The sequence below is a fragment of the Acomys minous genome (assembly GCF_964271855.1).
Source record: "Acomys minous genome assembly, chromosome: 12".
Classification (NCBI taxonomy): Eukaryota; Metazoa; Chordata; class Mammalia; order Rodentia; family Muridae; genus Acomys; species Acomys minous.
The window spans coordinates 27,017,875-27,043,026 of NC_140493.1; the positions used below are offsets into that span (position 1 = coordinate 27,017,875).

At 51.1% G+C, this 25,152-nt stretch overlaps 1 protein-coding gene across 2 annotated transcripts; it reads left to right on the forward strand.

Annotated features, from left to right (window-relative positions):
- The first annotated feature begins 961 nt into the window (after positions 1–961).
- Positions 962–4,547, forward strand: ARC (activity regulated cytoskeleton associated protein). Of its 2 annotated transcripts, none has more exons than XM_084750686.1 (3): positions 962–3,103; positions 3,343–3,482; positions 3,655–4,547. In XM_084750686.1, the coding sequence occupies exon 1, from the start codon at positions 1,279–1,281 to the stop codon at positions 2,467–2,469; it is 1,191 nt and encodes a 396-aa protein (XP_084606812.1). In that variant the 5' UTR covers positions 962–1,278; the 3' UTR covers positions 2,470–3,103; positions 3,343–3,482; positions 3,655–4,547. The 2 variants fall into 2 exon arrangements, with proteins under 2 accessions (XP_084606812.1, XP_084606813.1); XM_084750687.1 differs by having other exon boundaries at positions 3,346–3,482.
- Positions 4,548–25,152: the final 20,605 nt, after the last annotated feature.

Below are 25,152 nucleotides of genomic sequence, written 5' to 3' on the forward strand. Positions count from 1 at the left end.
TACCCCCTATGCCATAGCCCACGGTGTCCACGCAGCTACCTACCCCCTATGCCATAACCCACGGTGTCCACGCAGCTACCTACCCCCTATGCCATAGCCCACGGTGTCCACGCAGCTACCTACCCCCTATGCCATAACCCACGGTGTCCACGCAGCTACCTACCCCCTATGCCATAGCCCACGGTGTCCACGCAGCTACCTACCCCCTATGCCATAGCCCACGGTGTCCACGCAGCTACCTACCCCCTATGCCATAGCCCACGGTGTCCACGCAGCTACCTACCCCCTATGCCATAGCCCACGGTGTCCACGCAGCTACCTACCCCCTATGCCATAGCCCACGGTGTCCACGCAGCTACCTACCCCCTATGCCATAGCCCACAGTGTCCACGCAGCTTCCAGGGATGTATCTGCTTCAGGGCACTGCAGTCTTGTTCAGCCACTGACACACAGACAGGGTCACTCAGTCTCCATAAACATACCAATGCAGGGGCCCAGAAAACTTGCCTCAGTGGAGCTCCCTAGGTTGGGAAGGAGGTGTGTGTGTGTGTGTGTGTGTGTGTGTGTGTGTGTGTGTGTGTGTGTGTGTGTGTGTGTATCTGAAGTGAGAGGTTCCCACCAGGCTCTTCTGAGGTTGTATACTGTGTAGTCAGATTGGGCAGGGGTCAGGGATATAGTATCCAGCTGCCCCCTAAGGAAAGAGATCATGAGACCCTGAGGGCAAACAGCAGGTAATTACCTGCCTTAGCCTCATCTTTGCTGCCCAAGACTAGGTAGAGGAGGGTGTCTCTGGTCCCCATGATCCCTCTTGTCCCCCAGCTCCCGGTGGGAGGCGCGCAGCAGAGCAGATTAGTCACTCCGGGCTATGAAGGGGCGGGTCCTTGCGGGCATCCGCGGGAGAGAAGCGAGTAGGCGCGAGGGAGGCGGGGCCTGCGGCAGGAGAAAGCGCGGGCGGGCGCTGGCGCGGAGCCTCGGCGCGGCCAATGAGAGCCAGGGCTCGGCGAGCTGCCGCCCACGGGACCCCCGCGCAGCATAAAGAGCCGCCGCCGGCGGCTCCAGCGCAGTGCTCCGGTGAGTAGTCCTCAGGCAATCACAGTCTCAGGGCCTCACGAGCCTCAGCGGCGGAGCGTCTGCCACACTCGCTAAGCTCCGCGGACCACCCCACCGCGCACCTGCTACTGCCGCTTTGCGCCCGCTGCGGCCGCCGGCTCTGCTCCCTTCCCGCTTCTGCCTCAGAGGAGTTCTTAACCGGTCCGGAGCCGCAGCACCGGCGAGGAGATGGAGCTGGACCATATGACGACCGGCGGCCTCCACGCCTACCCTGCCCAGCGGGGTGGGCCGGCCGCCAAGCCCAATGTGATCCTGCAGATTGGTAAGTGCAGAGCTGAGATGCTGGAGCACGTGCGGAGGACCCACCGGCACCTGCTGACCGAAGTGTCCAAGCAGGTGGAGCGAGAGCTGAAAGGGTTGCATAGGTCGGTGGGCAAGCTGGAGACCAACTTGGACGGCTACGTGCCCACCGGAGACTCCCAGCGCTGGAAAAAGTCCATCAAGGCCTGTCTGTGCCGCTGCCAGGAGACCATCGCCAACCTGGAGCGCTGGGTCAAGCGTGAGATGCACGTGTGGAGGGAGGTCTTCTACCGTCTGGAGAGGTGGGCCGACCGCCTGGAGTCCATGGGCGGCAAGTACCCTGTGGGCAGCGAGCCGGCCCGCCACACTGTCTCTGTTGGTGTTGGGGGTCCAGAGCCTTACTGCCAGGAAGCTGATGGCTATGACTACACTGTCAGCCCCTATGCCATCACCCCGCCACCTGCCGCCGGAGAGCTGCCTGAACAGGAGTCGGTGGAGGCCCAGCAGTACCAGTCTTGGGGGCCAGGTGAGGATGGGCAACCAAGCCCTGGCGTGGATACACAGATCTTCGAGGACCCACGGGAGTTCCTGAGCCACCTGGAAGAGTACCTGCGGCAGGTGGGTGGCTCCGAAGAATACTGGCTGTCCCAGATCCAGAACCACATGAACGGGCCAGCCAAGAAGTGGTGGGAGTTCAAGCAGGGCTCGGTGAAGAACTGGGTGGAGTTCAAGAAGGAGTTTCTGCAGTACAGCGAGGGCACGCTCTCCCGTGAAGCCATCCAGAGGGAGCTGGACCTGCCGCAGAAGCAGGGTGAGCCACTTGACCAGTTCCTGTGGCGCAAACGGGACCTGTACCAGACACTGTATGTGGACGCTGAGGAGGAGGAGATCATCCAGTATGTGGTGGGCACCCTGCAGCCCAAGCTCAAGCGCTTTCTGCGCCACCCGCTCCCCAAGACCCTGGAGCAGCTCATCCAGAGGGGCATGGAAGTGCAGGACGGCCTGGAGCAGGCAGCTGAGCCTTCAGGCACCCCGCTGCCCACAGAGGATGAGACCGAGGCCCTCACACCTGCTCTTACCAGCGAGTCAGTAGCCAGTGACAGGACCCAGCCTGAATAGAGGAGGCCAGCCCAGGGTCCCCAGCCTGCCCGCCACACCCAGCTTGTGGCTTTTGCCAACTAGGACTTGAGCTGGGGCTGACTCCCAAAGGGACGGCCAGCCAGACATCTACTCTCCCACTGGCCTGACTCACAAGACAACTGCCACACAGCCATGCTACTTGGACCGAACATCAAGAAACCCCTCTCCCACAGGGTTCTCACCTGCCACCTACCCCTCACCTGTCTGCCATGGCCCTGGCCCCAGCCCCACTGGTCTCACTCACCCTCTACACTCTCAGAACCATCCCAGTACACCTTGGGCTTCCTCATTCTGCTCCAGTGCCCCGGGGCCCCTTTGGGTAATCTAATCAGGAAACCCAAGTGTCCGGAAGGCAAAGAACAGTAAGCACCACACCCAGGAACATCCCAGGGCAGACGCTAAAGCAGAATCCGAGGTGCTGAAGGAACCTTAACTTCCCCGGAGGTGCAGCCCACTCCTACAGACAACAGCAGCAGACCCAGCTGGTACCCTAGCTACCTCCCAGAGCAACTGGCCAGACTTGGGCAGCATAGCTCCCCTCCCGTGGGTGAGCTGAAGCCGCAGATGCAGCTGAAGTAACAGACCTGACATCCCAGCACCTCCTGGCCTCCAGGTGAGTCCTGCCCCATGCATCTTAAGAGTTTGGGGACAGAACCAGACCCACTTTCCAAGAAGCCTTGCAAGGCTTCCCTAGCAGATTAGCCGCAGGGATGGAGTGCAGTGGCATCGGGGTGGGTGCTGTTGGAAGTAGGCACTGGTACTCCACGGACTAACGAGAGGGCTGAGGTGGGGGCAGAACTGGGGGAATTTGCAAAAGCCAGCTCACAGGGACCCTGTCATTTCTCACCCCAGCAGTGATTCATACTAGCGAAGAGAAGCAGAGCTCAGTTCCGTGACTCAGCCATGACAGGCGGAGGGTCCCAGAGGGGCCGAGTCCTCACACCCAGCTGAGGCAGCAGCTGGAACCGGCGGAGCCAGGAGAATGACACCAGGTAAGGGAGTCCTGCTTCCTGTCCTGACCAAGCCCCAGATCCCAGCCACTCTCCAGATCTCTGGGTTTTATCTGAGAAGTCCTGGCAGGTCCCAGGGGGTACCAGCTGGAAGCAGGGTAACCTACTGTCCCTCCCAGATCTAACCCATCTTGCTGCTTCCTGTCTCCTCCAGGTCTCAAGGCTGCGGCGAAGTCTTTGCTGCCATGTCTGCAGTGGGTACCACCACAGCACCAGCACCATCCCCTCCTCCCTCGAAGCTGCCTACACAGAAGCTCCAAGATGCTTTCAAGGCAGAGAAAACATGATTACAGAGAGGAGGCCCCTGGCAGAGGGCAGCACCCCAGCTCAGCCTGAGAGCAGGAGATGAAGAAGTCCAGCGTGGAACCAGGGTCTGCCATGATACCCATGCCGCTGGCCACTAGCTGCCCGCCGTGAGCCACTGCAGCTTGAGCAGGGCCTGCACCCCTGGCCCTCTTAGGCCAGAGCCCAGCTCGCTGTGTGGCCATTGGCCCCCTGCCAGAACCTTGCAGGAGCCTTAAGGCTTGGGCCCCCTGGCCCAGCCTGTCCTTCCCTGCTGTGCCCTGCTGGTTGGTCCAAGCCCAGTCCCAGGAGATCCCAGGCCTTCGCTCCTGGGCTGTTCCAGGCACTTCCCTATCCTGCCCTGCTATTGCCAGGCCGAACCCCATCCATGCTCCAGCACCAACTGCCTCGTGCTGGTAGCTGCTCGTGTCTGCAGTCCGAGTAGGCCTTGTTGGGGTTCCTCCGTCTGCCTGCTACACTGGTGTGTTCTGAGACGACTTCCACTGATGTCCCGACAGATCCTCTGCCCTGTGCCCCTGCCATTCCCCCACAGGTTTATTTTTGCACACAAGCCATGGCCCATATTCATTTGACTGGCACCAGGTGCAGGGAGGTCCTGGGGACTAGGGCAACCCTGGAGATCTCGAGAGAGTGTGGCCTATTCCCACCAAGCCTTGACTATCCAGCCAGGCCATTTGCCCATGCCATCTTACCTCGAAGACAGATATATAAGATTTTGTTAATAAAACTATGAAACTTCTTGGAGTATGTGCCATTTCTCTAGGGTGTGGGCTGGGCTGAAGAAGGACCTCAGAGGCAGTTCACCTGAGGGTGACTGCTCAAGGAGGTGGGGGAACACTGCCTATGGACCCCAGAGAAACTTCTAAGTCTGCAACCCTTGGCCCAAGAGGCTCTCAGGGTCCCCAGAGGCCAATTCCATGGCCTCGAGGCCTGGGTCAGCACTGGCTCCTGACCAGGAGGGTTTGTTAACCCCAAACCAGGGACAGGCCCTTGAATCCCCCTGCTGCAAGGGATCTCTCCTGCAGAGTTGGGCTCACCCAGCTTGCTCAGCCTGGGGGCCTGGGGACAGGGTCACTGTCCTGTCTAAAGGGTAGCATGTGCCAGCTCTCTGGCCTTCCATTTTATCTGCAGAGTGAGAAGCCCATCTCGTAACTGTATCCAGGCCTGGGCTCAAGACCTTGGAAATAACTTGTTCAAGGTCACTGTCTGTGGACAGTGCCAGATTACTGAGAGGGAGAGGAGGTGGACTTTGAGGAGTTCCAACCCCCTACCAGCCAGACTGCAGTGAGTAGGGTCAGCAGGAGACAGGGAGAAAATGGTGGATAGGAACTATCTGATTGACAGGCCATACTATCCTAGTCTAATTAAGTCCATAGACAGTTGGAACTCTACTGTCCATGGGAGAGCACTTCTTACTAGCCTGGAGGCCTTAGCTTTGCCATTGGCTTTTCAGATCTCACACACACACACACACACACACACACACACACACACACACACACACACACTCCCTAGCTTTCAATATACCTGTGGGACACCTTTGGAACACGCCGGAATTAGAATTTGAATGATCCAGTGGCCCAATCAGTTGTCACAAGGGTCATGGTCATCTGCAGATGCCCACTGCCCCATCTGCTGGGGTTCCGCTTCCTGGAGCCCTGGGCAGGGTAGCCAGGCTAGGCAGGAATGGTATCAGCATAGCCCAGCCAGCCCATCCTGGGAAAAGCTGCACCTGCTGGTGCCTGGAAGCAGCACAGCACCTGCCCAGGGGAAGGATAAAGCCTGCCAGACTCAGAGCAGAGGCCTGGGAGGCAGGTTACAGATGGAAAGGAGGGAGCCACCTGCTGCCAGGAAGTGTCGTCACCCTCTGCGGGGCCAGCAGGAGCCGCCAGTGCCAGGGAAGATGAAAGGCTGCCTCTGCCCTTTCTCTCCTCTGTTTCCTTTAAATACTGAAACTGCTGACAAGAGGGAGGGACCTTGGCAGAGGCAGAGGCGGGTGCCACCGCAGAGAAAGGTCGCTTTCTCTTGCTCCCACACTATTGCTCCCAGGAACCTGGGACCAGACATGGCTTTCCTTTTAATAAGTTGCCACTGTGATTGACAGGCTCTCTAAACACAAGCAATTTGAGACACGGTTCTGTGTTTCTGTACCCAAGGAAACAGGCAAAAGGCCCCACATAGGGTGTGGCAAGGGGGTGGAGGCCCCACATAGGGTGTGGCAGGGGGGTGGAGGGTCCCAACCCGTTCTCTCTTTCTGATCTCCCCCACACTGTGTACTTCACCAGCCCTGGCTGTACCAACCCACTGGAGATCATGGGTCACTTAGTCGTCTAACAGTAGGGCAGGAAAACTGAGGCAGAGAGGGCTGTGCGTGCCTCAGCTTTGGAACTGAGCTAGACCAGTCATAGTGGCTCCAGGATGCTCCTTGGCCTCATCCTGTACATCCAGTTCAACAGGACTCTTGGTTGTACTCCAAGGTCAGGGCCTTTCTCTGGTATCAAGTTTGGCTCACCCCATGATGGAACAGAAGGCGGCTTTAGTGAGTCAGGCCTGTGACAGGAGCAGATATGGGGCCTCTGCCTCCTGCAGATGCTGAGGAATGTGGGAGAGATGAAGGACACCGTTTCAAATGGACAAGGAAGGCAAAAAGAGGCCAGCTTTGGGCATGGAGAGAGTGTGCCCAGCCTCCTTGGAGTCAGGGCTGAGTCCCAGCTAGGGAGGAGACAGGAAGCCATCCTAAGAGGCAAGGCACACTGTAGGCTCAATTTTCTTAACAAATATATTTTATTATAAACTTCGGAACAGAGCGTACCTCACTTACAACCCGACTAACCCAAACAATAGGAAAAGGAGATTAAAGAACACAATAATGAAACCTTAAGGATATCAGTTCCAGGGAACGATTCTCCTGGTGTAGTCAGCAGGCCCTCAGCAAAGCCGCAGTTCAACCAAGGTTGCTGCTGGAACCTGGAACAGCAGCTGAGGCCCAGAGCCTCAGCCGGAGCCCAAAGCCTTGAAGCTTTCCCTGGAGCAGTTCTCTCTAGGAGCATCTCTCGAAGTGCAGGGATGAACAGCCAAAACAACCCCAAGTCCTCTCTCTCAAACCTCTTATTTTGGGCTCATATATATTTGTTTTTTGTTTTTTGAGACAGGGTTTCTCTGTGTAGCCTTGACTATCCTAGACTCGCTTTATAGACCAGGCAGGCCTCGAACTCACAGCAACCTGCCTGCCTCTGCCTCCCAAGTGCTATATATAGCTCCTCTCAGAGTCTCTACTAGGATGTTTTCAGCTGGCAGCATCCAAGCTCCCCCACGAAGTGGTTCGACATCTAAGGGGGTAAGAATCCTGCTCTCACTAGTCTGTTCTCCATCCCACACTTGTGATCAACACAAAACATGTTTATCTCTCCTACAGCACACCAGACCCTGTCCAACCTAGGCCCCTGTCTTGCTCTCTCTCTCCATGGAGCCGGGACTGCAGATGACCTACATCTTGCCCTCGAGGTACAGACTGCATTTGAGGCTAAGTTTCAGTGGCCTGGCCCAGTCCCCACTCCCCTTTCTAAGCCACGGAGTCTTGGAGTGCCTCTTTCTCAGTAGCTATAGTGGTTTATTTGGTATCAGCACAAGGTGGAAGCCCACATAGGGGATAACGTGAGAAAGACGGGAAAGAAGGGAGGGCCAAGCAGCCTGGGAGAGGAGGGGAATGCGGGGAGGTCTAGGCTCCCGGCTGAGGGGTTTGTCTGGGGCCAACAGCAGGCACACTTTCCTTTTGTCCCCACTCTGCTGGAGCCTCTCAAGATACCCTGCCAGGTGTTCCTATCCTCAGAACGAGCCCAGGGCAACCCCACTTAAGACTGTCTACGTGCCCTTCAAGCAGAGCCAAGGGACACTCAGAGACCAACCTCAGGGCTGGTCATAATGGACGCCACAAGTCAGTGGAGGAGAATTAGCAGCTGTGCCACTGTGACCAGCACCCCCCATGCCCCACCCCCCCACCCCCAGGCCTCAGGAAACCCTCTAGTCACTGTGGAGGAAGAGGCTCCATCACCAGTCACCCCCAGGTGCCCAGGATGACCTCCACACCTGTTTCCATAGTCAGTAGTCAGTGAGTTCCTATATCACCCCCACCTCCCTCACCCCCCTGTGCACACAAAGTGACACGTGCTTCTTCTTCTGAGTTTCAACAGCCATGACTATTTTCAGGGTTAGGCAAGTTCCATTTGCCCTGTGCTTGGAAAGTGAATGGAAAACATTTTCTGAGAAAATGATTGGCCAGTACTAGCCAAACCTGGGCTTGTCTGTCATATGACTTTCCCACTTCCTCTTCCCACTTCCTTCTTCCCTGGGGAACTAAGGCCTGATTCCCTGACACAGGATGAGATCTGCAGAGCCCCAAAACAAGAAGAGGTATCTGAAGAACCCCAGTTACACCGCCCTGGCCTGTGGCTGGGACCCAGATCTGGATCACAGGCTCCAGGCTTTTACAGCCAGCCTGGAGGGACATGTTAAAAACCCACCTTGTCTCCAGCAGGGGTGTGGCAGACACTCAGTGCCATGGGAGGCATCACAGCCAGCAGCTAAAGGTTTCCTCTTGCCTCAAGAAGTTAACTCCAAGGTACACTCTGTGCCAGGAGTGTGCTTGGAGGAGCCAAGGCCTTGTCTTCTTGCTGTGTCGATTCCTTTCTCTCTCTCTCTCTCTCTCTCTCTCTCTCTCTCTCTCTCTCTCTCTCTCTCTCCCTCCCTCCCTCAGGTGTCCCTGGCCTGGTTCTGCTTTCCAAAAATCTCAGAGAGCCCAAGGCAGGAAGCAGTGAATCTGGACTGGCACCATCTCTCTCCCAGGCCAGCGTCTTCCCACACAGACTATCTCCTGCCCCTCCACCACGGGGACCTACCTTCCTCAAGGGCAAGGCACTTCTTGTCATGGCACACATGGTGATTTGGTACCCACTGGCCTCTTCAGTGAGGACATGTGTGCGAGCTTGCTGCGGTTACCCCACCAGGGTCTCCTCCCACTGCTCCACATGTCCACACGAGGCTGGCGACAGGTCTCGCCCCTACTGCAGCGTGGTCAGTTGCTGTCCTACTTCTGGTGTCATGTCCAAGACACATTCAGAATGACAAGCTTGTTGGGTCCCTGCTACTGAAGTCTTGTTGTCTGGCCAAACCTCCCAAACTCCCCTGTGTGTATCCTTATAAACTTGACTTCTTGTGTGGGACGCGGCAAAAGTCAGGGGCTGAGCTTGCAGTGGTTCCGCTGAGTCAGAACTGTTCAGATAGGCCAAAGACAGGGCTGTCCCTGAGGTAACCTGCCCATTCCCACTGACCCTTGGCTTCCAGGCACCTACGGAGCCTATCCATGGGCTACCCACTCGTGACTCCCACTTCTACCCGGCTACTTTCTACCTCTGACAGGAAGAGATGAGGACTCTCGGCTGCCTCTTCTCTTCCGGTTTGTCTCTATCTCCTCTTCAGGGGCTCTCCCACGCCTGCCAGAGCTCCCCACTTGTGCCCTAGTTTCAAAGGCACTGGGTGGCATACATTAGCCCGCTTCCTCTGGGAAGAAGGCCAGGCACACACTTGGGTATTGAGGGCCCCTATGTGGGGGAAGCAGGCATCCTCTGGCCAGAAGTCCCCCGCATCTGTCTGGAGTGACTCCCAGAGCTGAAATGTCCACTCCTTCTGTGGATGGGGAAACTGAGGCCAAAGAGAGATGAGTTGACAGGTGAACCACAGGACATCCTCCTGTCTGTCCTTCCTCGGGCCCTACCTCCTGGGACCATACAGTCCAAACCAACAGCCCTTCTGGACTTACTTCAGAATGACCCCCGTCCAGACCACCACAGGAAACCCTAGTGCCGACCCAACCCCCCCACCCCCCACTCTGGGACCTTAATAGGAAGAGCCTGGCCTTTGCTGAATGTTGGCTGACTCATTATGGCCATCCTAGAAGCTGGCTAGCCTACACCATCATGGGCACACAGTCCGCATAGTTGGGCTTGCTTTCACCACACACCAGCTCTTGAGAGCTCCATAGTCTGCTTCCAAAGCCTCCTCACTCTCCCTGATGCTCTGCAGTCATAAACGCCTGGGTACTTCTGTCTCTGTCGTCTGCTCATTAGGGCGAGAACAGTGGCCTCAGACTGTACCTTCCTCAGGGTACTTGTCCATGGAGCAAGGCTCAGACTTGAGTCTCTCCACTTTAAGGGCTGGGACCACATCTTGCTGACACAGTAAACAGCCTCCATCTGCCAGCGTGTTAGGAAACACAAACCGATCAACTATTTATGCCCCCAAGGAATTGCACCTGTGCAGGTGGTACAGGATTTTACCTGAAACATGAGGTTAGCAACCACAGAAGATGAAACCTTCTCTCCTTGCGCTATAAAGGACCCCAAGACTAAGACATGGTGGGCACCTGGCCTCTCACCAGGCACTTCTCAGGAGTCCCTCCGAGCATGGGTAACAGTCTATCACCTGTGTGACCTTAGCTACTGCCTCTGCCGACCTCTGCGACAGCTGTCCTTACAGTCCAGGAATGACAACATCCCCTCCCCCCCCCCCAGGACCTGGTGTTGTCTAATTATCCTGACTGCACCCAGCAGAGGACTGTGGCTCCATCCCATTCTACCACAGAGTAGAACTTTTGCTCTGAATTTGAAATTTTCTTCTCCCCGCTCCCCTGGGCCCTTCTACGCCCGCACTCCCGTGTGCACTGGATTGCGCCAGATGCAGGGCTCTATGGGACCACTCAGACACAACACTGTCCTCTAGGCAAGACAAGATGACTCAAAGTAAATGTCAGTTAATCTGCCTCTGAGGCTCAAGAGAAACAAGGACTCACATCAGGTGAACCACACGGCCTTCTCATGACTGTCTTTCCTCAACCTGTCCACCATGCCTCTAGGTGGCGTCCTTTTCTCCAGGATCCAGACAGCAGGGAGACCTGGGTAAAGAACTGGGGACCAGACCATGTACAGTGTCTTTTCTATTCCTCCCTCCTTCCTCCTCTGTCTCCTGTCCCTGTGTCTGTCTCCCTGGGTATCCCCACCTCTCATCTCTCCATCTCTCTCTCTGCCTGTGTCTGTCTCCATTTCTGATTTCTTGTCTGTCTCCCCATTTCTTTGTCTCTGTCTCCCTCTTCCCCTCTCCTTACCTCACCGTCTCCCTTGTCACTCCTTGTCTCCGCCTCTGTCTCTATGTTTCCACCTCTTTCTTCTCTTTGTGCTTCTTCTCCTGGCTCCATCTGTCTCACTTTATCTCCATTTCTTCACCTTTTTCCCCCCTAACTTCTCCCCAGACTCCTAGGTCCTCTGCCTTCACAAAGGTTGGGTAAATGTCCCCCTCATTCCACAAGGGGGCCATCCTACTCCCCAATGCTGCTTGGCTCTCACCAGTTGCTTTATGATGGTCACCTCTGTCTGCCCAGTGACTCACCATCAGTGTGCCTTTTCCTTGACCGGCCCTCTAACTGGAGGCACAGGCCTGAGAAGGGTGGGCCAGGTGGTAGGTGATTATGCCCTCCAGAAGCTGCTTCTGTATCCTCCAAGCCCTAGCCTTGTGCAAAATGTCTTAGGACAGTAGTGGGTTGGGTAAGTACTAAGAGAGGCAAGTCTTGCCTGGCAACCAGCCACCAAGGACAGTAGCCACTGGAGGAGGAGATGACCTCGCTTCCTCAAAGGGGTGTGCCTCTGCTAGGATGGCTCAGAGAATTCTTCAGCGTGTAGGTAAGGCCCGGCAGGGACTCTGTGAGATCTCTGTTTGTAAACTCCTGCACACCCTCCTTGAGCCCTGCCCCCTACAGCTCTCCATGGGCACCCACTACTTCACAAGGTGTCTCTGAGCTGTGACATAGGCATTCCTTCTGTCTTGGCACTTGTGTGCTGTTCTCCAAGGACAGAATCTCGTATACATCAGGCCCAAGACCACCCCTCCCTGGCCAATAGCCCCCAAAAGCGGATTAGGCCACAGGTGAATCTTCCTTCAGAACTCAAAGCCCAGGCTCAGGCTCACGGCAGTCTGGCTGGCGTCTTCCCTGCCAGGAGCACGCCTGTAAAGGACGCTATTTTTAGTTTCTGTTAGGCCCTGTAATTATCTTGTCTGCTTGGCCCTGGCACCTAGTCCAGTCCCTCTGGAAAATGCCAGTTGTCTCTTAACACTCAGGCCAACTGGGGACGAGGGGATGGTGCCCTTGAGAGGCAGAGTCGGGGACAGTGACAGTGGTCAAGGGCAATCTTCCATTTTTATTTTTTCCCTCCTCCCAGAGGCTCTGTTCCGTCCACTCCACATTGCCATCACTTGACATAGGTCAGCAGATCCTCCCAAGAGTCTCTGACACCTTCTGGCAAGGGAGTTTGGAGGCTTTGGAAGATAGTTGGTCCCTTTTCCTTAGTCATAGCCATGGCAATAAAATTGGCCTCTGGAAGCCAAACACTGATTCTGGAATGAGACAAGAGGCTGGTGGTTCACCAGATCTTTGCCTGTCATGGAGTAGTTGCATACCATGGTAAGAAGCTTCATGGCTCTCACTATACCCAGCACCTGTGAGGCCGCCTCATTGGGATTTACAGTCTCTAGACGCCTTGGGTGAGCCCCTTGCTCAGCATGGGGCTTCCCTGTAAGAGTGGATGGGGTGTCGGCTGGGGAGTCTATGTGTCTCCCTAGAGCTGCCAGTAGGCATTTGTAGGAAGAGGACTTGGGATGACCAACTTTTTCAGCCAGGGAAGGGAAGTGATTTGCCCGAGGCCAGCTGCCATCTGTGGCTCTGGGCCACAAGACCGCCCCTCACGTCTGTCTTGTCTGTCTCGTGAGGTTGGTGGGCCTCAGATTCTTCTGCTCTAGAGCCTATCGCTGATTGGCCCCTCTGGGAGGCAGCTGTTGTGGTTCTTCCTTTGGTATCTGACACCTTGGGCTGGGACCTCAGCAGCCATGCTCAGTCATGCCTTGCTTTACCAATCTCTCCCCTGGCCTCTGTCCAGTCCTGTCCTCTACAGATTTGGTGCGGGCTTCTGCCTCCAGGAGGCCTTCCCACGGCCCAGGCAAGCCCTCATTGTCACAAGCCACTGCAGGGCTCTGACCCCAGCCTACCTTCCCATTGAGGGTCAGATCAATCAACCAAACCTGTGGCCATAGGTACCTACCTACTCGACCTTGCCCCTGAGACCTTTGTCTTTCCTATACTTGGTGAGGCTCCTGGTCCACCAATCACCCTCGTGGTGGGCACAGTAACCTTCATGTTAGATCGCTCAGCATAGGCCAAGAAAAAGAAGCTCTGCTGTTAATCTTAAGGTGAAAGTGGGTCTAGTGTTATCACAAGGTGCCAACGTGCCAAGGAAGGCAGAGGAAACGCCGAGAAGATGTTAGGGCACTGCCAGAACGATTCAAGCAAGGACTCACTGCTTTAGAGGCCAGAAATATGTCAAGAGCCCTGAGCTGTGGTAGCCCCAGAGCCTGCCCAAGGCTCCCCACAGCACACTCTAAAGAACAGCTGTGACACCCCAGGGGTGAGCTCTGGCCCATAGAACTGTGAGACAAGTATTATTTCTGCCTCAGCCTCAGTAGAGTAGAGCACCCTTCCCTCTCTTCTCTGAGACCTCAGTGCCCCTCAGTGTCCTTACCTGTCAATAAGGCCATGATGGTGTCAGCTCCTGCTGGGCTGGTATACAAGTCAGAGGAGGCATCGTACACAGGGACAGTGCTTTGTGTACTGCCATGGGGAGATGTCATTGAGTGATGGCTGTGGCTGCTCCTCACACACTGGACAGCAAGGCCACCACTTGTGTCCCATTTACAGTGAGCCCCAGGACATAGCTGGGATGTCAGAGACTGGTCACATGCCCCAGACCCAGGGCCTGGGTCTGCAAGAGCAACATGTGAGCCTTTAATAAGAAGAAAACAGAATGGAGCTGCTTATCAGGCTGCAGCCTGGGTGGTGGGAGCTGATCTCTCGGTTGCTCCCAGCTGCTCAGTTTTGAAGCTGTTGCTCTTTATTTACCTTCTCTGTGTTTCCACCTCTGCCCCCTCCCCTTCCCTCTAGGCATTGCTATGGGAACCAAGCTAGGATAACCACAAGCATCCCTGTTGGATAGGTCTCAGACCCCAGCACGTGTGTGTGTGTGTGTGTGTGTGTGTGTGTGTGTGTGTGTGTGTGTGTGTACACATGTGCGGGCACTTGTACATAGACGGGGGACGGGGTATGGGTTGAAAAAAGGTCCCTGGGAGATCTGTGATTAGAGTCAGGAGGAGAGGGTTTAGAAACCATCTTCTTGTCATACATGCATTACCCCAGCTAGGATACAGCGCCTCACTGTCACCCTCCCTTTCTTCTCAGTCACTCCTCCTCACCATCATGAGTCCTGGTCACAGAGCCCTCAGCTTCCTCTACATTGTCTGCTCTTTGACAGCCCTTGAATCCAGCAGTGGACCAGCAAAGCAGCAGGCAGTGCACATGACCTGACTCTGGGACACAAGGATGGCTCCTGTGAATCCTTGATGTGGGGTCCCTTCTTCCTGCCTTGTGTTCCCCATCTCACAGTGTTTGCTCTTGCCCCCTCTCCCTCTCCCTCTCCCTCTTCAGTCTGTGGCCACCCGCAGGTGAGTGTAGGGGACCTGGACAGCCAGCACTCTGTGTACAGCCTGGAGCAATTCTCCCTTCTCCCGCTAACAGCAGCCTACGCCTGTCACTGCTTCCGCCCACAGGGAGCTGGGGAGCTCCATGCCTGGAGTCCCACAGAGCTGTGTAGGCAGGAGGAGAGCCTCAGGGCTGGGCTTTAAGGTTGCAATCTTCCTTCCTCTGCCTCCCCCAGCTTGGACAGTGAGAGGCTGTAGGTGCCAACAGAGTGGAGGAAGGTCCCTTCTAGTTGGGAGTCCTGAGCCAGGCTAGACCAGGCTCCCAGGGCCAAGCTCAACCTCCACCTCAGACAGAGCCCCAGGCCAGGTAAGCTGAGAGAGCCAGCAGACATCCCTGGCAGTCTCTCTCTTCTCTCACTGGCCACGGGATTTAGCTGGTTAATCTCCCAAATACTTCATACACTGGGAGATATTTTGGATCTGCTGGGTGGGATGAAATATCTAAGTACAATTAATTTCACCATTCTCATTTTGCCCGAGGCTAACAGAAAATGCTATGTCACGTGGGTACTCACCGTGCAGCTCTGTCCATGGTTCTGACCAGGGCAGTGCCCACATCCAGAAAGCAAACAGGAAACTGGACTTGGGGCGGGAGTCGGGACTCAGGGGACATGGAGGCTGGCTTTCTTGCCCAATACTAGGGTTGGAACTAACATAGGCAAACCTCAAGGGGTGAGGCTGAGGCTGAGGCTACACTTCTAGACCCCCCGGGTGTCTCCAGGGAGTCTCCTGAGTGGCCCCAGGCAGACTGAGTGCCTCTTATCATGAACCTGTTTTGCCAGAAACATATATGGACACATTTATATTGGTCGACAAAATAGAATTTATTGAATAACATTTAATTTGAAGGCTATGTTTGTTTTGCTGGCTGCAAATTGCCAAGTAGTGCTGATTTCCTTTAATGGCTGGTGGAGGCAAACAGGATCTTTTATTCCCATTGTTATTAACTCTCAGGCCACACATCAGAGTGAAACACATACACACACACATGCACACACACATGCATGCACACACACATGCATGCACACACACATGTATGCACACATGCTACAGAATGACAATAAGGTTTTGTGTGTGTGTGTTTTTTTAAAGCCTGCGGCAAGGTTTAAGGAGTTTAAGGATACTCTGCTGGAGACAGGAGAAAGCTGATGGAGGTACAGCTGTTAATCCCAAAGACAGGAGGAGAAAGACCACTGGCCCAAATTATTGTGGCCAAATTAATTAAAGCTAGTAATTAATTAAAGCAAGCCTTTTAATTAACATACATGGGCTACCTCTCTAAATCGTGATTCGAGAGGTCAATCTTGGACTTGAGGAAGACAAGGTTTTATAGCTTAGGAGCAGGGCAGTTTCCAAATGGTGGATTTGGTGGGCAAAACAGGCCAGATCACAGGAACAGAACCTTAGCATAACAAGTTAGCCATCATGACCTCCAGAAACACAGACATGATTGCAAGGCTGTTACAACAATAGATAGTCATAACAAGGCAGCACAACAACCCTTTCGAAACACAGACATGGTTATAAGATGGTTATTAACTTTTGAGACAAAGGCGTGATTGCTGTTCCTGGAACGGGCAGTAGAGAACAATTGTAGTTAAGGTTGCAGGTGGGGCATAGACCAATCCTTGGGGAACAGAGGTTTAATCAAACAGGGATGAACCTAGTTTGTCTTTATTATAAGATGGTGTTCAAGGCTAAGATGGAGGTAGACTGGTTCTTCAAAGTCTTTCTGGTGAGTTAGGAAAGATGTTAGGAACCCAGCTGGAGAGCTACTGAGAACTCAGAGCCAAGTAGCAGGACCAGGCCACAGCAGAGGGTCAGAGTTCAGGGCTGTAGAAATGAGGAATTGAGGCACAGGACCAGGTCTGGGTGGATAGACAGCAAGTGGAGAGAGTATTGTCAAGCAGTGAGCTGTGATAAGGTCCTGGGAATAGCCCAGAGTTCTCTGTCCATTGATCTCTTAAGGCACACACTCGATGGCCAGGTGATCGTTTCGTGGAGGCTATTGCCATCACAATGTTAGGTGTTCTCTCCTCCTGGGATTTGAAGCTCTCAAGGTTGGTACACCTGACTGAAAATTACAACAGGATTCAGGGATGACCATGATTGGATCTGGTGCCCTAGGCAACCTCACAAAATGGGAGGATACCTCCCCTCCCCTTCCTCACAATTAGTACAGCTGACTCCTTCAGTCTGTTCCCCTTTATTTTCTTTGGGGACTAGGAAGAGTAAGGGAATACTCTTTGGAGATTAAAGGCTCTGACCTCATACAACTAAACCTAAGAGTTGAGTCATTTAAACCACCGGCAAGGTCAGACCACCACACCTAAGAGTCGAGTCATTGTTTGCTAGCATTAAAGGAAAGGCCACACATCCATGCCCCAGGGATGTCCTAAATGTCCACGAGACAAGATCCTGGACAAGATCCATGAGAGATGTATACCCCTTAATTGAACATCTTCTAGTACCATTATCTAGACCCCTTGACTACTCCACTCTGTTGTCACCCTTTCTCTTGGTGTAGTCACTCAGCCATCACCTGATTTACCAGCCTTATTCCTTTTCAATGCCAACTGAATTAAGGCTTAGGGAGGACATTGTCCTTAGTGTAGCTGATAGTGTCCTAGCAATTATTTGTCAGATCTGCCAGGGCCCCATTATGTCTGATGGTCCTGGAAATAAAGGCATTTGTCTAGTTTGCTTTTCTTCTTTTTCTCCTCCTTCTCTTCCTCTATTTCCCTTTCTTCTTCTTCTTTGTTGTTGTTGTTGTTGTTGTTGTTGTTGTTGTTGTTGTTGTTGAATGAGACAGGGTCTCTCTGTGTAGCCCTGACTGTCCTGGAACCCACTCTGTAGACCAAGGTGGCCTCAAACTCAGCAATCTTCCTGCCTCAGCCTCCCAAGTGCTGGGATTAAAAGTGTGCCCCACCACTTCTGGTTTACCTTGTTTTCTATGGCTATGATAAACACCATGGCCAAAAAACCAAACCAAACCAAAACAAAAAAAAAACACAACAACAACAACAACAAAAACAGCTTAGGAGGAGAGGGTTTGTTTTACCTTTATAGCTTAACAGTTCATCACTGGGGAAAGCCAAGGAGAGGAACTTGGAGATAGGAGCCCAGAGGCCGTGGAGAAATGCTTCTTACTTAAGGCTTGTTCCTGTGGCGGCTTACTCAGGACCACCTGCCCAGAGACTGCACTGCCCACAGTAGGCCGGGCCCTCCCACATCAGCCATCAGCCATACCCCACAGATTTACCTATGGGCTAATGTCATGGAGGCACTGCCTCAATCCAGGCTGCCTTTTTCCCATATAACTCTAGCTTGACAATGGAAACTAACCAGTGCAGCATTTCTTTTCCTAAACTGACATTTTTCAGTCAAGCTCTTGCAAACTGAGGGATAATCAGATTCTGTTGCCTCTTGGAGCCTTTCCTCCAAGCAAAGCTTTTGTTTTGAGGCATGGCACTATCGGAGATATTTGAGGAACCATAGGAAAGTAGGGACCTGAGCCCTGTAGGCAGGAGCCTCATGGGTAGAAAAAGGAGGAAATCAGATGGAAGCCACGGATAGCTGTAGAAGCCCTACTACTTGGCGTGGCCTTTCTCTGGACAGACTAGACTGCACTAATTGTTCCCTGTTGTAGGCTAGAGCTGCCATCCCAGATAGGCTAGGAATGTGGGTGGGGACAGGGCAGTCTCTATCATGGACTTCTCTGTCTTTCCTTCTCCATCACTGCAGATGAGAAGGAACTAATCCCAATATTCCTCAGAGATTTCCACTGAGCTGCTTTCTCAAGCAGTGAAAAGCATGAGATACTCCAAGCCTGAAGCAAAGGAGTCTTCTGGCTTTGCTGCTGTTGTCGTCTTGTTTTGTCAAGGAGCCTGGTATCAAGGCACCCTGGGGGACAATGAGAAATAGCCAGTTTTTTTTTAAATTGGGGTTTCTATTGCTGTGATTAAACCTCATGACTATAAACAACTCAAGGAGAAAAGTATTTCGGTTTACAACTTCCAGGTCACACTCCATTGTTGAGAGAAGTCAGGACAGGAACTCAAACAGGAACCTAAAAGCAGGATCTGAAGTAGACGCTATGGAGGAGTGCTTCTTATTAGCTTGTGCCTCTTGGCTTGTTTAGCATCCATTCTAATAGCACCCAAGACTAACAGCCCAGGAGTGGCACTGCAGACAGTGAACAAGGTCCTCCCATATCAACTATAAACAAGCAAAAAAATAAAAAATAAAAAATAAAAAAGTACTACAGATCTGCCTTCAGACCAATCTGGTAGATGAATTTTCAACTGAGGTTCCCTCTTCCCAAATGACTCTAGATGGTGTCAAGTTGACTTAAAAACTATGCAGCACACCACTCCAGGAGAGCTCTAATTATAATACCACCCTCCAATTACAAAAGGAAAAGAAAACAGTTGCAAGTGCCTTATACACAATTGACCTCTTACCCCAAAGCACCCTAAATTAGCTGGGAAATTCCAATCAGACATGCTATACTGGCTGTGGTCCACAGGATGAGCCTTTCTTCTTTAAAGGTCAAGGGTTCTTTTCTATATCACCCCTGGTTCCTACCTCAATTCCCCTTCTTTTTTTTCTAAATGCTCCTGAACCCCCATATCCCATCTCACCCCCTTTATAGATGTGTCCTTCATATCTTAGGGGACCTCCAGGGCTCATCCATAGCTTCCTAGATTCCATCTTGAGGTACCAAGGATACTCTCCGTATAGGAGGTTAGAACAGGAGTGTAAGGCCCCAACTTTGTCTTAGGGCTTTCTTTCAGAACTAAAAATGTCAAAAAGATACTAGGTGCTTTGCTGAATATCCAGACCAGTATTTACAGGCTTTCCAGTGAAGAAACAACTTCTATTACTTAACTTGGAGAGATGTAATGCTGATTCTAGACCGGACACTAAGCTCAGTAGAGAAAGAAAGGAATAGAGAAGCTAACTCACATGGGATGACTTCCATATATCCCACAGCATTGATGGTTGTGTAGTGAAGCCTCAATGTACACAAGTAGTACTCGGAGAATACTCAAGATCAGGCGAAAGCCCAGTGTAGGAAGGAAGCAATGATCTATTGCACAATAGAGATGCTAAGATGAAAGAAGGATAAAGTCCTTCAGCTACTCCCAGCTGGCTGTGGTCTGTCACAGGGAGAAGGAACCTCCTGTTACTTTCCCCCAGGGATTTAAGGAGATAATCAGGAAAAACACTAGCATGGTCGCAGGGCCTTGGAAGGAGGAGGTTCTCCTGAGAGACAAACTCCTGACCCAGTCAGTCCCGGATATCTGCAGAAAACAGAAAAGACTGGTGGCTGAATCAGGCAAGAGCTGGTACCAAGTGACCCAAAGTGTCATATCATTTCAAATTAGACCTGGAAGCAAAGCAAAAGGAAAACAGACCTATTGGTCATCATGAGAGTCACCCAAGGAAGGGGCATCCCCAAAGGCTGTTCTTAGGGATGTTTTCTCTGTGGATAGCTGGTCTACTTATGGAAGGAATGCCCCCCCCCAAAAGGAGAGGAGCATAAGGGAAATATTCCGACCCTTGCCCAGACCTGTTTTAATTGCAGAGGCAATTGCTGTAAAGGTCCCAAGAACTCCAAAGGTCCAAGGCCACATGCCTCATTTGAACACTGGAAGGGACCAAGGCATCTTCTCTAAGCTCCTATCACACTAGACCACCTTGTGGAGCCCCTCGCAACCCTATAAGCAGGACAGTGTATGGTCAACTTTTTTGTACATATGGGAGCCAGATTCTTCATATTATTTTATCTCCTAGATCAAGGTCTAACCTCATCCCAACCATCTGGGGAGTATCTGACCAACTCCAAAAATGCTATTTTGTAAACCTCTTGCCTGATAACGGGAATGGGCCCTCCTTTTCCAATATTCTTTTCTCATAGTACCTGAGACTGCTCTCTCTATTGGGCATGCATCTCCTCTCTTGATGCCAAGTATGCATGGTTCTTCTCACAAAGGGAAACTCGTGTTTCCTTCTGGTAGAGAATGATAATGGATACATTGGCAAACTATAGGCTGGGCCACCACTACTTCACCAGTCCCGATACATTTTAAGGATACTGTGTATTTTCCAAGTCAAAAGCAGTACCCACTCAAACCAGACACAAAAGGGGGACCAAAGCCTATTGTTCTAGTCCTTAAAAGAAGATTCTTAAGAAAACATTTCATCCCATAAAACTCCCCTATGTGGGGACTTCAGAGGGATCTGTGATGGTTTGAATGAGAATGGCCCATATAGACTTATATATTTATATACTTGGTCCCCAGTGAATGGAACTATTTGGGAAGGATTAGAGGGTGTGGCGTTTTTTGGAAGAGGTGTGTCACCGGTGGCAAACTTTGCCATTCCCAGTTAGCTCTCTCTGTCTTGTGCTTGTGAATCAAATGTAAGCTCTCAGCTACTGCTCCAGCTCCATGGCTTGATTGGCTGTTGCCATGCCATCTGCAATGCTGGTCACAGACTCTAACCTTTCGCAACTCAAGTTAAATGAGTTCCTTTTATACATCGCTTTTGTCATGCTATTTTGTTACAGCAATTGCAAAGTAACCAAGACAGAAGTTGGTACCAAGAAGTAGGCCATTGCTACACAGACATGATCATGCTGTGCTTTAGAAGAATGTGAAAGACTTTGGGAGTTGGATAATGCTCTAAATGGGGCTTAATGGGTCATCCCAAGTAGGGTCTTGGAAGATAATAGTGCTGAGAGCAACATGGAGTATGGGAGGCCCAGCTCAAGAGGTTTCAGAGGGGGAATAATATTAGTAACTGGGCTAGAATCCATTCTTGTGATATTTTGGCAAAGAATATGGCTGCTCTTTGTTTTTGCCCTAAGAATCTACCCGAGGCCAAACTGAAATGGTTTGGAATAATTTTCTTGGCAGAGGAGATTTTAAGACAGGCTAATACTGACTTTGTTGCTTTGTTATTAGAGATCACCCTTATGCAGGTCAATGATGAAAAAGAGAAAGCAGGCCAAAAAGAAATTCAGAATGTGCAGTTTGATGAGAAAAAGAGCACCTTGTAAATGTTATTTTTTTTTCCTTAGATGATGGGAATGAGATGAGAGCTGTACCCAAGCTTCCCAACCACATCGCTTGGGCTAAGCCAGAAAGTTTCTGTATACCTATCTCTTCACCTAGGCCTAGAAAGCGTCTAACCTCTTACAATGTAATCTTCTTCAAGTCTGGACCTTGAAGGCTTCAGCTTTCAGCCTCCATCTGCTAATCTAGGCTTACAATGTTTTCAGCCTCTCAGACTTACTGCTGAGTAAGCTCACCCTTTCTAGTTCTTTCTGAACTCTGGCTGGGTGGTTCAACTCAGTTGTTCTGGCTCAAAACTCCTCTCTAATCTGACTAATTCAAACTAATTTCTCTCTGAATTGCTCTGCTTGGGAAAACTGCTTCTGAGTTCCATGAATTCAGCTGCACTCAACTGAACTGAACCAAACTGCACCAAACTGTACTGTAACCCTGAACTCTACTGTATGATCTCCACAAACTCTCCTGTATTCCTGTACTGTACTCTTGAAATCTATTGTACTGTCTCCATGAACTCCCTCACTCACTCTCTGCACTGCTCTTAAGTAGCTTCTCTTTCCTGTCTGTTCTCATGAGAGTTGGCCGTATACCGTCTTTGACTCATTCTGTCAAATTTTCCTCTGATTCATCAGTTTGTCTGTCAATTAGACATCACTGTTTCAGATTAAAGGTATATACTAAAAGCATGTATGTATTCTAGCCAGATTACACAGACCTAGGGCTTTGGATGTGATTCCTCACCAGAGTAGCCATGTTGCTGGATTAAATTTTCTCTACAGCACCATGATGCCAAAAGGCCTGAAGCAAAATAGAATAAAGGTGCCTTCAAGGTAAACTCCCATCCATCTAATCCTGCAATTTGTAAAGGGAAAGGCCTAAGGAAATTCCTGTTTCTAATAAGCAATAACAAATCAAAGTGTTTGAAAATGTAATTCAAGGATGAAGTAGGTTCCATCCCAACCAGGCAGCAAAACATTGGAGACTTGGCCATGGGGTTGTGCCCTTAGAGTCAAGAAAAATCCATGACTAAAGGGGTTGTGGAATATTCCTCTGTAGTTAAGAAAAGCCACTGAGGCCAGGCATGTGGCAAGGCAGGCCCTACATGGAGGTTTGCAAAAGCCATTTTGTGAAATTGTGAAAGTGAAGCATGAATTGCATTGGAGATGCCAGAGCTGGGAAATGTCCGCCAAAGAGAGCTGTAGACAGGCCGTGTAATCAACGAGAGAGAGAGAGAGAGAGAGAGAGAGAGAGAGAGAGAGAGAGAAGTACGTTGCAGTCAGCAAAGATGTATGAGAGAACCATTTAAGCCATTTGACATTAAAAATGCACCAAGAGGACTTGGAGTTTGCCTTGGCTCAGTTTTTCCTCACTATCCACTCTTTCTTTTCCTTTCAAATGATAATGTATAATGTGTGCCATTGTATGTTGAATATGTCATTTACAAATTATGCAAGGGGTTACTATTGCTTTGAGTTTCAGAAGAGACTTTAAACAGCATTGAGACTATAAAAGAAGGGGTACTGTTGAGGTTGGACTAATGCATTTTGCATTGTAATATGGCTAGGAGTCTTTGAAAGCCAGGGAGCGAGGAGCATTGTAGTTTGGACGAGAATGGTCTCCATAAGCTGTTGACTACTTGATCGCCTGCTGGTGGAAGCGCTTGAGAAGGATTAGGAGGTGTGGCCTTGTTGGAGGAGGTGTGGAGGTGTGTCACTGAGGAGAACTTTTGAGATCCTGACCTAAGGCCAATCTAAATAAGCGGTGACTGCCTCTATGAATCCCTGGGATAGGACTGTCCACGTAACTTCTTTTGCCTTACAAGTCAGATCTTTGAAGGCAAATAAGGGCCATCTGTTGGGATGCAGAGAATACAAACGAAGATGTCCTTCAAATTAGAAACAGAACCATGTGTTGTCCAAGGCAGAATCTGGCTCAGGAATAGTTGGGCAGCACAGGGCAAGGGGAGTCATAGCCTCATTGGTTAGCTGAAGGTCTTGTCCTGACTTCCATTGTATTCAATCCAGCCTCAGTTATGACTTTTGTTTTTGTTTTTCTTTTTCGAGACACGGTTTCTCTGTGTAGTTCTGGCTGTCCTAGAACTTGGTTTGTAGACTTAACTCTTCTCAAATTTAGTAATCCACCTGCCTCTGCCTCCTGAGTGCTGGCAATAAAGATGTGTGACACTGTGCCTAACTTTCTTAGTTACTTTGTAATTGGTGTAACAAAGAATGACCAAGGCAGCTTAGAAAGTGTTGGACTTGGACCTATGATTCCAGAGGGTAAGAATGCATGGCCACCATGGCGGGGTACGTGGCAGCAGGCAATCGGGCACTGCACTGGAGTGTTAGCTGAGAGTCTACATCTCCATCCACAGGCACAAGGGAGAGAGAACTATCTTATACCTTTACTTAGCTGTTAAGGGAAATTTCCTCAGGATAACAGGTTAACTGTGGGACCATCTCTCCAGTCCATAGTCTTAAATTTTTAAAGTCCAGTATGCTGGTGTCAAACTTGTTTACGTTAGTGGAGTTATTGGTCTGCTCCTCTTAACCGTTGTAGGGACTTGATTACATGAAAATGTATGTCTGATCAAAGTTTAAGTGTTTGAGGTTTTATTTCTAAACAAGCCTTATCCAAATATACATGGTAGTTAAAAATACCAGACTGGTATGACTGGCTTTCTGGGTAATGTGGACAAAGAGATAGAGACACTATTTTGCCCCCTGCCCTCCAAGGTCAACTAGGCCCAAGGGGAACATGGAACATCTCTTAAAATGTTCTGTACGTGTGGGAAGCAAGCCATCTGGTCTCTTGTTCAAAGAGGCCACAGGGACTTCATTGGGGGGTGAGGGGGGTGGGACCTGTAACCAGTGCCCAGTCTACAAAGCGTAGGACCAACACAGATGGAACATTCCATCCATATGTTCAAGACAAGTCAAGGACAAGCAAGGCCTTTGACTTAGTCTCACATAGTTGAGACAAGCGGTAAAAGGAAAAACAAAGGAGCTAGCCCTACCATTCCACATTTTCTTAACCACCCCAAAGCAAAGTATAACCAAATGATTGTCAAGGGACTGTTAAAGCTCTTGAACAATAGGTAGGGGGGTAATTACATCTCATTAACCATATGAGATGTTGTTTAGATACTTATCTGGTACTAATGATTTTCTCCTTGATAAGGAAAATGCTGCCCAAATGTGAGACTTCATTACCTTGGCTCAATTCGACTCTACAGTGTCTACCTGGAGCTGAGAAAAACAGACCCATGCCCACCTTCTTAAGGTTGAGGCTAAAAGTAAGAACGCATTTACCAACTATAGGAGACTATCTCTAGGAGACTGATTTTCACAGACGTAAGCAGGTACTTTCTGCACGCTTAGCACACATGTTTTCTGATTAAAGGAGACTATCACAGATATCCTTTTGACAACCTCACAGACTTGGAGTAAGTCATTCAGGATACTAGAATGTGCCCGTGGCAAACCACAAGTCAATCTTACAAGACCCAGTGGGATTGTATTTCTCTCTCAGATTATCAGTTAGATACAAGAACAGAATCCAGCTTTCGTTCAGGTTTGGCCCATGGAGTTGACCTCCACCAGGCATTACATCTGGTACATGGATTGGGGCATCAGGTGCTG